Source organism: Protopterus annectens, chromosome 7.part0 (genome assembly GCF_019279795.1).
Source record: "Protopterus annectens isolate FY-2018-M chromosome 7.part0, PAN1.0, whole genome shotgun sequence".
NCBI classification, from domain to species: Eukaryota; Metazoa; Chordata; order Ceratodontiformes; family Protopteridae; genus Protopterus; species Protopterus annectens.
Genome location: NC_056739.1, coordinates 709,665,013 through 709,677,997, shown reverse-complemented (window position 1 = coordinate 709,677,997; position 12,985 = coordinate 709,665,013). Strand labels below are relative to the sequence as shown.

At 41.7% G+C, this 12,985-nt stretch overlaps 1 protein-coding gene across 2 annotated transcripts in view; it reads right to left on the bottom strand.

Moving 5' to 3' along the window:
- Nucleotides 1-12,985, bottom strand: part of PTPN9 (protein tyrosine phosphatase non-receptor type 9) — a 2,029,980-nt gene that overhangs the window by 1,475,224 nt on the left and 541,771 nt on the right. For both annotated transcript variants that reach the window (XM_044077235.1, XM_044077236.1), the window contains exon 3: nucleotides 12,348-12,437. In XM_044077235.1, the coding sequence (XP_043933170.1) occupies nucleotides 12,348-12,437 (90 nt within the window). The remainder of the gene's footprint in view (nucleotides 1-12,347; nucleotides 12,438-12,985) is intronic.

Sequence of the window (12,985 nt, the reverse complement as noted above, 5' to 3'; positions counted from 1 at the left end):
ATGGAGGAGTTTGCAATGGAATTGAGGGTTCCTAGCTGCGAAGCAATTTTTCTTGAGCCCCTGCAGCTGTAGGATCCTGAACTACTTCACCTAGCTCCTTAAGGATATCCCTCTGGAGTCTGGTGAAGTGACATAGGTAATTCAGCGAGCATAGCAAAGGTCGCTGAGGAAAACATCCGCCACTGCCGTACCTATCCATGGTCCTAGAGTCCTTATTAGGAGGATGGACGGGCACGGAAGGATCTGCAAGTTCCTTTTGGTGGCCGCAGCCACCACCATGGCATCAGCGGGACACCCTTAGTAAGGAATTGTTTGTCACAGGGGCAGTGATAAATTTTGAAGGCCTCCTAGGGACTGGCTCTACAGAGTCAGGAGCTGCCCACGCCTTCGTGCAATAACCTGCATAAGGGGTCGAAGGCGGAGACACCCAGGAGGTGGAGGGCCGAGATCCAAACGCCTCTAGGTATACTGACTCATCCTCAGAGGGATTGTTGGTGGGCCAGTTTCCCTCTGTTTCAGGAGTTCTAGGATGTCTGAGAAGGAGACATCCTCAGAGGGGATCTAGGGATCCCTCTGACTCATCAAAGTCAGTATCCTAAGTGACAGACTCGGGGGAGTCTACATGCTTCCTCTTACAAGTCCTCTTCCTAGGAGGATCTCCCGAAACATCAGGAGAATCCTCGGAAGAGGGGAAATTCCCAATGGGGAAACCTGAGGCGGAGGATCTCTGGGTCCTGTAGCAAGAGAAGTGGCAGAGATGTCAACAGGTACTATAGAGGGAGGAGCTACGGGAACAGACTGCTGACTGATACCAGTGGCCAGTACACTCTTCATCACCTCGAATGCTCCCTCCCAGGCAGGTCCGAGAGAACCCGCTCCGAAGAGCTAGGAACTCCAGGGACCACCGAAAGGGAAGTCTCCGAGGCAGATGTCGGAGCCGAGCTCACCAAGGCCGAGGCTCCAAGGGGAAGAGCGGGTTCGGACAAGGGTCCGATGCCACTCATCCCCTCGGAGGAGACCATGGAAGCCCGACCACGAATCCCTCTAAGGAAGGTCTCAAGAGGAGATAAGAGTAGAGGCTGAAGGAACAGAAGCGGGTATCCGTCCTCCAGCCGTAGCAGTAACCATTCCCGAAGACTCCAACTCCAAGCTCTGGGGTAGAGTTGAAGGAGGAACTGTAACGGGGTGTGGACCAACAGTCGTCTGTTGAGACGGACTATGTAACATTTGGGCCAGTACCTGTGACTTAAGTAATCTACTGACCACTCTCTCTAGGTCATGATCTGACAGTCTGGATGACCTTGAAGATCGGCTCCGATGGCTCTGTTCCGAAAGGAGAGGTGAAGCCGGAGCCGACAGTATCGGCTCCAAGGAAGGAGACCTCGACCTCTTCCTGGAATGAGCCATTGGAGCCGATACTATAGATCCTGTCGGAGCCGAAGACCTATCGGAGCCGACAGGAAACCTCGATGCATCGGCTCCAGCCGGAGCCGATACAGCCACCAAAGTAACGGTGTCGGAGCCGATCGGAGCCGACACCGATGCCTGTGCCACATGGGTGTCGGAACCGATCGGAGCCGACAATCGAAGTGTCGATGCAGATCCGGCACCGATAGCCATCGGTGCCGAAGGCTTTGTTAAGCCAGAATCGGCTCCAGCCGGAGCCGATCTCGACTCGGAATGAGTCGGAGCCGAGGCCGCAGGCTTAGACACAGAAGCCTGGGCCTTGGAAGATTTAACTGATTTTGACGGAGCCAACTTAGCCGGAGAGCCCTCCGGCTTAAGAAGACCCCTAAGAATCAGTTTGTTGCGTCTTTCCTGCAGGACTCTCTGGCTGAAGGAATGACAAATAGCACAGGAGTCCTGCAGGTGAAGAGGCCCCAGGCAATACAGGCAAGAAGTGTGACCGTCTGTCAGAGACATCTTCTGACAGCACGAGTCACACTTCTTAAAACCTGAGACCCTCTCCTTTGACATGGTGCTTAAAACACACACACACACCAGTCAAAAAACTTAAATTAAAGAAAATACCAAAAGGTATTCCTAAAAATAAACACACACACACCCTAACAGGGAGGGGATGGGATGGGTAAAGTTTGACTAAAAAATATTAAAGGAGATTTTCTGTCAGGAAATGTAAATAATTAACTTAAAACTAATAATAAAGTGTTTTTTTTAACAAAAAGGGGCTTTAATATTAATAAAGTGAATCACTTACCAGGAGCTGGTAAAAGGAGGACCTCATAAGCGAAGCGGCAAACGAGATCTCAGTACTTACCGCCTTGCATCATGGGATATGGGGCTGCCTCGAGCTGGTAAAAGTGACTCTCGAGCTTAGCAAGTGCCGAGTCGGAGCCGAGGGATCGGCTCCGAACCCATCAAGCAAGAATGAAGGCGAGATTGACAACTTAACATCATTTTTTTATGAAATCTGTCTCTAATACCTTACCTTCTAGTCCACAGGTGAAGAGCTGAGGGTCAATGTTATTACAGGCAGCATTTGACACATCCTCCAAGGCTGGTATAATAGGAGCAATGGGTGTATCATGTCTTAAATCCGTTTGCAGCATATAATATCATCTCCTCATTTTAGGGGGAACCTCCACTTGTTCCCACAAAAGGACATCATTCATCCAAGAACTAGTCCTAGTATAAGAAAACTCCTCTAATAGAGTTGGAGAGTACAAACTTTCCTCTGAATCAGAATATTTGGCTTGATAATCAGACAAATAAATTGACCTAGTTAGTCTTCAGTTATGTATTTGTGCTCTCCAGCATAGAAAGCCTGCAATACACTCCTGGCTAAGGTAAGAAAATCATCCTTATGAACAGACAAAGTAAACTTTGGTTTCTTTTTTCCAAGGATATCGCTGGAAGGAGACCAAATGAAAGACGCCATGTCATCCTAGACAAGAGGACTCTTTCCCTGGCCTCTCAGAGAAAAACCTCTTAGAGAAACTCCCAGACCCAGAGAATATGGTTCACCTTTGCCCAGACTGGACACTGGAATAGCCGCAGAGGAAGTGGCTATCTCCTGGTAGTGGAAGGGACTACTCCAGAAGAACCCAGAGAAAAGTGAGTAGTCAGTGGAACAATAAATAGTTATTGCAGAGTCACCCACCCCACCAGTGGCTGAGGCAGTGTCTGTGAGCCTGTAAGGTAGGTAATGGCTCCTATTTTTTTTTTCTTTTAGGTAATACCAGGAGAAGAAACAGCAGGACCAGTGTAAGAATCCATGCTGTAGCTGAGTAAGGAGCCCGATTGCCAGTAAGCATGGTTTGAAAGAGATGGTCGCAGGGTACATTGTCTGCCAACTGTTAATAAGCAGTGCACACACTTCTCCACACACAGTCCCTCAAAATTCAAAATAAAAGCACAAGCAGTACATCAAAACCCAGTCAGGACCCTAAGTTCATTTCACACAAAGTGCACTGACAGAAACCAAGAAATGAAAACAAAGTTGTCACAAAGTGTGCAGAACCACCAAAATTAAAATACATTTTTAGATGCTTAAATATAACATCTTCAAGCAAAATATCTCAAGCATTAAAGTACTGAGGGAGAATTGTTACGAAGTATACAGAAGCACCAAAACATTTAAACTGTTTAAGTACATAAGAACACTTCACAATTTTAAATCCTAAAATGTCTCAAAAGCAGTACATTTTTTTCATAAAACCAGCCCCAGTACTCATTTATAAGCCCAGTTCTAAAATTATCAGTTTCTGATAAAAAAAAATTCTGATAGTAATAAAATTGCAAGCATTCTGCAGAAAATAAAACATACATCAAAAATACTTAAAAAGGAATATTTTCTGTATAGAAAGGTTTTCCTTTGGGGAACTTATCTGCCAGAAATGAAGCAGTTGCTGTTCTCGGTTTAATTTCTCCAAGTTTCTGGGTTTCTAATAACATGAAAGGAATGGACATCATTCCTAAGTCAGAGTATAATTAAACTTTATGAAATTGGTATTATTTCAATCTTTGATGATAGCCAAAAGTGCTCTTTGCAGCATCCGCAATAAGCCCAGAACTGACCCCTCCTGCAATTCATACTGAGTTACATGCATTAGTAGCATATCTAAGTATGATTGTAAATTCTTTATCAGACCCATTGCTCCTTCTACAATTGGAATTGTCAGGGTAACTTTCTTCCTCATTGCTCTCGTTTCTGCCTGCAAATCCTGATATTTTACGACTTTGTGTTGCGCTCTGTACAGAAGACACTGTAATCATGAGGTGTAGTAATTTCAATGATCAACGCTACTTTTGTCTTTTTTTCATGAACTACTATATCTGTTTTTCTCGCATCTGTTTTTTGAACTGTTGGTAATGGGGGGATACACCAAGGGGTGTACATGTCATCATTCTCTATAATGCTTTGTGGTTCATGTTTCTAATGCTTCTCAGCTACTTCTACACTGTAGCGTTAGCACAATAATCCCCAAGGCAACAGTCTTGAAGCATTACTGGACCTTTCAGTCTACAGGCCCTTCTGCCATGAGTGTATCACACCCAGCAAGAAGATGTATGACTGTTTCCAATTCTTTTTTTACAGAACCTACTCTTGTCTTTTTCTCCCACATGTTTAACTGACTTTGTAAACCAATACATATGTAGTCCATTATCATGGCCTGCCATTGTTAACTTTCATCTTGGTTTTAACTCACCTCTCCTTAACCATTCATGCATCAAATCCTGAACAACTTGAGGTTGCTCAAAAAAAATCTCTACACTTGCCACTATATTTCTGGCCTTTCCGCATTTCTTACCTTCTCATCTGATCCCTCTCCTCATATTTTCTTTAGTTTTGGCACACTCAGTTGCTCTGATTTTTGTCTACTTCTGGTTTGGTTTCCATTTCCATTTGACATCGGCATGCTTCTGCTAAACTAAGCAAAGAGGTCATCTTAGACTTCCTCTCTTCATGTTTTAAAACTTTCACTGTGTTTGGATCTGATGTGAGGTCAGCAGATATGTATGCAGTCCCATGACTCTGGATCTATATATTTAATCAATTTTGAGGAGGCCTGTTATCTCCTTCAGAGCGAAGAAAATACATTATTGGTATACCACTGACTTTTAAATGTAATTTGATAAGCAAGAAGCAGTTTTTTCCTACCCAACTGATCTAATATCTTTTGGGGCCAGTTAGTCACAACAAAACTCTTAAATTAGGACAGGAAAAGCAAATCAGTTTATAGCTTGGACTTTATTCCTAGATGTCAATGCTGTTTTCAATATTAGTTTTAGTCTTTTGAAGTATTCCTTACTGTGCTTTATTAACTTTGGCTCATGTTTTATTCCAGATCTTTCATCAGTTCCCAAATATTTATACAATCCCTTCTGCTCAAGTTCATTATATCACATTCCTGTCCCAGACTGATATTTTCCTGATACTGCAACTTTCCCACTTTAAACAATGCTTTTGCATATTTATACCAAATGACATTCTCATATCATCTGAGAAATTTCTAATAGTGTTGTCCTTTCAAATCCTTATCTTTTAAATCATCCACAAAAAGTAGAGAGGTCTTTAAAGAAGGTTATTTTCTGGGAGCCAAATTGTAACCAGGACCAAATTTATTAAATAAACAGCATAATGGTTTAAGGGCTAGACAAAACAGCAGTGGTGACAAAAGAACAACCTGGAATATCCCCCTTTGAAATTTTTATCCCTGGGATAATAATTTGCCCATTATCGTGGCTTAACTGTAAAGTGGTTTGCCGCTGTTTCATGGTCAGTGTAATGTAATTGATCAGTGTATAGCATATCCTATGCACCTGTAAACACTCTTTTGTCCATGAATGTGGGATGCTGTCAAATAGGTTCATACTAGGCTATCTGCTCTAGGGCATTTACAAGCCTAGCCAGAGTGTGTTTGGCTTTCGCCACCCATTTTAAATTAATTTTGCTATGCCCTTTTTCGAGGTTAGTATACTGTGCATCTGTCTAACAGTGACACAGAAGTGATACCCGGAGTAAATCTACGATCTCCCATCCACTCATCAAGATTCCTCTTGAAGAGAGTCAATGAGGGACTCTGCCTAACCTGGACTGGGATTTTATTCCAGAGTGAAGGGAGCCTCTGGGTTATGAATCTGTCCCTCCAGCATGTCCTATTTATTCCAGTGCTGAGGTTCAAGTCTCTCGAGCGCGTAGCTCGATGGGATTTGGATTTTCTGAGATGCAGCATGTCCATTAATTCCGGGTTGGACATGGCTTTATACGTCAGGCACAGATCGCCTCTGAGCAGGCGGTATGCCACTGAGTACAGCTGGAGTTTCTTTAACAGGGCAGCATATGGCATCTGTTTGAGCCCTTTGATCCTCTTGGTGAGGTACTTTTGGGGTCTTTCCAGTTGCTGCAGGTGTCTGGTAAGGTACATCCCAAAAGGGGCATTGTACTCAATTATGGGCCTGATGAGGGATGAGTAAAGAGGCACGATGACCTCCCCTGATCAAGATGTGAATCCCTTCATGATTAGGTGGGCTATATAAAATGTTTTTCTAACCACTTTGGTCACTTGGTTGTCAAATGAGAGACTGCTATCAACTTGGGTCCCCAGGTCCCTAATTACTTCTTCTGTACTTAATGGATTACCATCTATGTGATAATTTGTGGGCACTTTGTTTTGCGAAGGGATGACTATACACTTTTTGGCGTTTAGCTTGAGGCCATGGCTCTGGCACCAGTTGTCTGTTTCTATGAGGCCCTTTTGTAGGATGCTTGTGTCGGCTGTAGAGTCGATTATGGCGCCAAGTTTGCAGTCATCTGCGAACTTGGTCAGCCACAGTCCTTCCGTGTTGGCCTGTACCTCCGAGAAATATATACCGAACAAGAGAGGTCCCAGGACTAAGCCTTGTGGGACGCCACTTGTAACTGGTTTGGAGTCTGACATGGCTCCAGCAATTCTAACCATGTGGGTTCTGTCCTTGAGCTAGTTTGCAACCCATCTAGTGACATAGAGTTTTATATTTAAGCTGGTGAGCTTATCTATAATGCCCGAGTGGGGTATTGTATCGAAGGCTTTTGCGAGGTTCAGGTAGGCTGTGTGGACCACCTTCCCCTCGTCAATGGCCTTGGTGACTGTTTCAAAGAAATCGACCAGTTTAAGAGGCAGGATCTGCCCTTAACAAAGCCAAACTGGATAGGATCCAGTGTCTGTAGGTCCCCAATATCTTTATTTATGAGGTCCATGATGATCCTTTCCATAGCTTTGCAGACCAAGCTAGTCAGGCTTATGGGGCGATAGTTTCCAAGATCCGTTGAGGCACCACCTTTGTGGAGAGGGACCACTGTTGCTGTACGCCACGCTTTGGGTACATATCCTGTAGTAAGGCTGAGATTGAACAGTAGTTTTATGTTTGGATTTAGTTCTTCTTGGAGTTCATGTAGGACGCAGCCCGGGACACCGTCTGGTCCCATTGATGCTGTGTTTTTTGCTTTGGAGAGGGCTCTACCTGAGCATCTGAGATGTCAGGGGCAGCACTCTGCTGGGATAGATATTTGCCCTTTGGTGGGGAAGGGGAGAAGTTTGCTGAACCTGTCAGCTAGGATGTTGGCAATGTCTGTGGGTTTGGTGTATTTTTTGTCATTTTGGACTAATTCTGAGCATATCTGGGAATTCCCACCCAGGTTCCTAACATAACTAAAGAAAGCCTTTTGATTATCCTTAGTGTCCTGTGCAATTTTTCTCTTGAAGCTGGCCTTAGACGATTTTATGAGTGCCCGTAGTTTTTTGCTAATACTGATCAGAGATGACTTCCCTTTTTGGGATTTTGCTCTGTCATGTAGTAGCTTCCTCCTTCTATTGTATAGTTTGTTTATGGCTGGGGTCCACCAGACAGGACACCTGCCTTTGGAGGATTGGGTCTTGGTTTTGTGTGGGATTGCATGATCCATGCATTCCTGAAGGTGTTCATAGAATGCGTTTATAAAGGATTCTGCTGTCTGGGCCGTATTTTCCACAGGCCTGGGGGCTTTGAAGGATTCCACCTCGGTTTTGAGGAGTGTGAAATTTGCTTTGGAGAAGTTTTTCACTGTGGTTTTCTGGGCAGGGGGTGGGGTTGGGATGTGAATATCTAGTGAGATTAGTTTATGGTCTGATCTTACCAGTGAGTGATACACTTCTGGTCTGGAGCATAGAGTCCCCATGTTGGTGGTGATCAGGTCCAGTATGTTTTCCCCTCTCGTGGGAGTGGTAACAAGCTGTTCCACAGCATTTGAGTTTATAAATTCTAGGAACCTTTGGGCTAGGGTGTTGGAGCTAGAGTAATGCTCCCAGTCTATGTTTGGGTAGTTGAAGTCGCCCAATATAATGGTGTTTGGAGAGACCTTCATATTTTCCAGTGTTCTCAGGAAGGCCGAGTGGGGTTCCTGGGTTTGGGAGGGTGGTCTGTAGCAGGCTATAAACTGGAAGGCAGTTTTACCCACTGTTAGTTGCACATGTATAGTCTCTGATGCTTCGTGCTGTGCCACCAACCTGGAGGTGTGGGTATCTTTCACGAATATTGATACTCCCCCTCCTTTTGTGGGTCGGTCCAAGTTTTGGGGCCGAAAAACATGGTATGAGGTATAACCTGGTAGGGCTGGGGTGCTCTCGGGAGCCTTGAACCAGGTTTCTGTTATTGCACAGATATCGATGTTCTCCATGCTAAGGAGAGTTTCGAGTGCGTGCATCTTGAGGTTTAGACTTCTAGCATTGAGTAGCATTACTCTTAGTTTCTTATCCCTTGTGATACCTATGGAGGTGGGTTTGTCTTTTGAGCCTTGCCTAAAAAAGGCACTATGGGGGTGGCAAGAGCCTTTGCCAATATCCGAAAGCCCAGGGGTGATAAGTGGCAAGCCGTCCCTAGCGAAGCATCATGGCTTGTCGAGCATGTCATCCCAGGCTGACAGGCATTGGATCCCCTTTGAATGACACCAATACTTAAGCCAATTCTTGAAATTGATCATCTTGTGTTTGGTTTGCTGTCGTGGTAGGTCTATGCGAGACTGGAATTGTAGTGAGTGTGGTTTCCTTCTCCTCCTGACTGGTTACACCAGTACTGAGTTGAGAGAGCTTAGCCTCCAGTTTGGCTATATGGTTGCATGTCTCACATGTGTTGGAATTTGTTGGGAGTATTTTTTTTTTTTTTTTGCAATTTATCCAAGCCAAACTTGGACTCTTCCCATTTTTACAGTTCTCTGTTATGGCTTTACTTAGCAACAAATAATCCTTTGTTCTATATGACTTACTTTTGTTACCCTTTTGTTCAGTTGCCATGATTGACTTTTTTCTAAATGACTATAAACTCTGTCTGCATCAGTTCCGGTATATAGTTTGTACATCATTGGAAGGCAAGTTATTGGCTTATAGTTTTTAGGATGGCTTACAGGTTCACTCTTAAGGACAAGTATAATTTTTCCTATTGTTAACCAGGTTGCTATCTATTCAGGATGCACATACAAGTAATTGTTACTCATGGCTAAATCTTTATGTAATGATGTCAGTACTTTTAGCCAGAAAAAAGGTACTACATCTGGGCCTGGGATTTTCCAATTAGGAGTTTTTCTTAATTCTGCTTCCAATTTCTCTGGCCATTACTTCACCCATTTCATACCCTCAACATTTGAACGCCTTACCACTTTTTTATTTGTTCTATCCATTTGGCATATTTGTTATGTTTCACAGTACCTTCATAAATATTTCTCCAAAATGTGTCTAACATTTCTTTTTTTGGTTGTGTTTCTATTCCTTTTGCTTCTGAATCCCAGTTCTTTATACAACTATTTTGAGTCATCAACGACTTGGTTATTTTGTACTTTTCCTTTACATTAATCCTAATACCTTCTACGTTTTCTGCCTAGGCTGGTATCTTCAGTTTATTATTTGCAATAGTGTATGATAGATCCTTGTATGTCCTGATACTATTCATTGCTTTTACCACGTCTATTTATGGATTGCATTTGTGTTGATCTGTTCACTCCTCTATATTCTTCTAACAGTGACACTTCTTGTCTTAACTGCTTTATAGTTTTCTCTATCCGATCCTTCCATGATGGCATTTTACTTCTTCCCTTCCTTTAACTTATTGCTCTACATTTTTGTTGTAAGACTTTTATCTGTTAATTAAGCTGCATAGTAATATATCCTATTTACTTCTGTCATATCACATGAATTTTTGTTAATAGTATTGTTTACTTTGTTCATCTGTTTTATCAGACTTCTGACATTTTGGTTCTTATTTACTCTCTCTACTCTGTTTATTCCATCAATCTTAATATGACTCTCATCTCTATTAAATACAGAAACTATTCCTTTATATCATATTCTTCTAAATTGAGAGCATATTCTTTGCTCTCCGATTCCCTCAGGCATTTTACAGAAAGTTCCAGAAAACCTTCCTGCGACATACTCTCCTCAGTTGCATCCTGCATCATCCACTGCCCTTTCATATGGGAACTCACTGGGTCATCACTGCACAACATTGCCTGCATCAGAGTTGCCACTGCTTCCTGCGACTTCCCTTGCTATGTAACTCCAAACAAACTTTTGTACTGATTTCCTTCTGAAGGCTCCAAAGCATCATCATGTGGCAAGTCATCAGATGCCTTCCCCGTTCCGCCTGTTTTTACTTAGTTTGGAGACTCATTGTTCCATCATTCTGTGACATCACCTGTGTTGGATTTTCCACATGGAATCCTTCACTTCACAGGTAATCCATAACTTCAGTTTCTACTTCTTTCCTCCCTTCGTTTTATTTTTTTGTACTGTAAAATTTTCCATATCTGGGTGCCTTTGCCTGCATTTTTCTTTAGTGATGCTTTTTTGGTATTCATTAGTTTTGCTTTTTAACCTTTCAATAAATAATGCACCCTATCAAATCTCTTTTTCTTTCCCATGTTCATATTTTTTCTTCGGATGTCTCCCGCTCCACCTGTTTCTCCTTAATTTGGCGACTCACTGTTCTCTTATACTGTGACATTACCTGTGTTGGATTTTCTACACTCAGTCCTTCACTTTGCAGACAATCCATCATTTCAGTTTCACTGAACAAAGGCCTGCAATTTAGTTACTTTTCTGGCTGCAGCTGGATAACTTCTAAGTATAGTGTAAAACAAGGTCTGAGCCAAACATAAATGAGAGTGATTAGAGACAGAAAAGAAGTAGACCTTTTACAGAAGGAAAAGAAAATAACAGTGACCCTCACAAATCCCACTATATGTCAATGGCATGGGAATGAGTCATACAAAGCATTATGGGAAAGAGAAAGGGTTGAGGGAGAACAAGATCACACTGATACATCAAGCCCCATTGGTAGTCATGTTGTGGAAAACAGGCTAAAATTACAAATAAACCACTTAGAGTGATTTTGAGGTGTTAAAATAAGTCAGGAAAAGAAAGAGTAAAAAAAAAAAAGATTTTTTAGTTCTAGGGTGAAGTTTTCCTTTAAATATTTTCCAAGTAGTGAGCTCAAACAGCAAGTTCTTTTCCAGAGAAGCATGCAAAGACTACCCATTAACATCTGACAATGGCAATTATGCCAGTATGTTACAAATACCTCCTGCAGCCGGTCTACTGCATGCATGTAATCCATTATTCCCAAACTTTAGAGCATGCTTTCCTACTGTACAGGAATCTAGATTATTTGAGTAACTATGCCTCTTGTGGTCTCATTGAGTCTTCCAACATATCCTCCCTTTCAGCCTGGGGAAGTTTCCCCTAGTGTTTTATTATATGGGTTTGACAATTAATTCCTTAATGAAAAAGGTTGAAGAGGTATAAAGCTTCTTCCTAAAGCAGCAGACCTACATTCTGTAAAATCTATCCAACTTTTTTTCACTAGAAGAAATGAGTCAGTTTCCATGGAAGAAAGAAACAGAGTATTGCATTTCTGAGTTCCAAAATCATTTCCATTGTAAGCAATTTTCCTTATAAAAGCATTTTTTTTTTCAAGTTTAGCTTGGCTGTTCTTCAGTACTAATTTTATCATATATAATTTATCTGGGGCATGATTTGGAACAATTATTTTGTAAGTAATCTTTCAGTACTCAACAGGAAATCCAATTAAAATTATTCAAGCATCAAAAGTTGCAATTAGTTCTGCTAAGGCACAAAGAGTTAAGGATAACTTACAAAACATAAATATGAGTTAATTGAAACAATTATGGCATAATTTCTTGCCTTGTGCATGTATTAATTGCAGCAGTATTATCAAAAACCTCCTTTGTTGACCATGATTAAACACTACAGCTACAGCTGAAGGTGTTACTGTTTAAATACATATAACCAAGGAGAACTATACAGAAGGTAGTTCAGTGATCACCCAACGAAATGTGAAAGGAAAAATAAAAATCGTACCAGTATTGTAAATTTTCCACTAAGCAGCTCTGATCGAAGTGGTTCTTCATGTGGTTTTAACTTCACGATTCCTTCCTTCAACCGAGTTTCCTAGAATAGGATTAATAGAAAATGACAATTTTACTGCCTGAATGATTTATTATTGATAAACACTGGATAAGCTTCTGACATCAAACAAAAGTGTTGGCTTTATTGCATTCTTTCATGAATAACAGAACTACTGATTTTTTCTTTATGCTGCAGGCATATGCTGTGTACTACACCTCACCTCACTTTCATTAAAACCAGAACTTTTAATACATTTAGTGAATTAAAAGTCAGTATATCAAATGGACTTCTAGTTATATAAACAAACACTGACAGAATATTTAAAGACAGCCTGCTCTCTAACAAAGAAAACTCATTTAAATGCTTTTGAATCTCTAACCTCTAGTGAAGATAACTCAACTAAATGTGTAATAACTGGAAAAAAGTTTCAGCCTAGTTTTGCACTTTACCAGTGAATGGCGATCATAACTGTGAATAAAAGATCACATCTGAATTATCATTTATTAATTTATTTATACTTGTTGACCAGTGGGCCAGCTGTGTTAACAGTTTCTTTTCATAAGATTTCAAAGAAGAAAATCTCCAGTCAT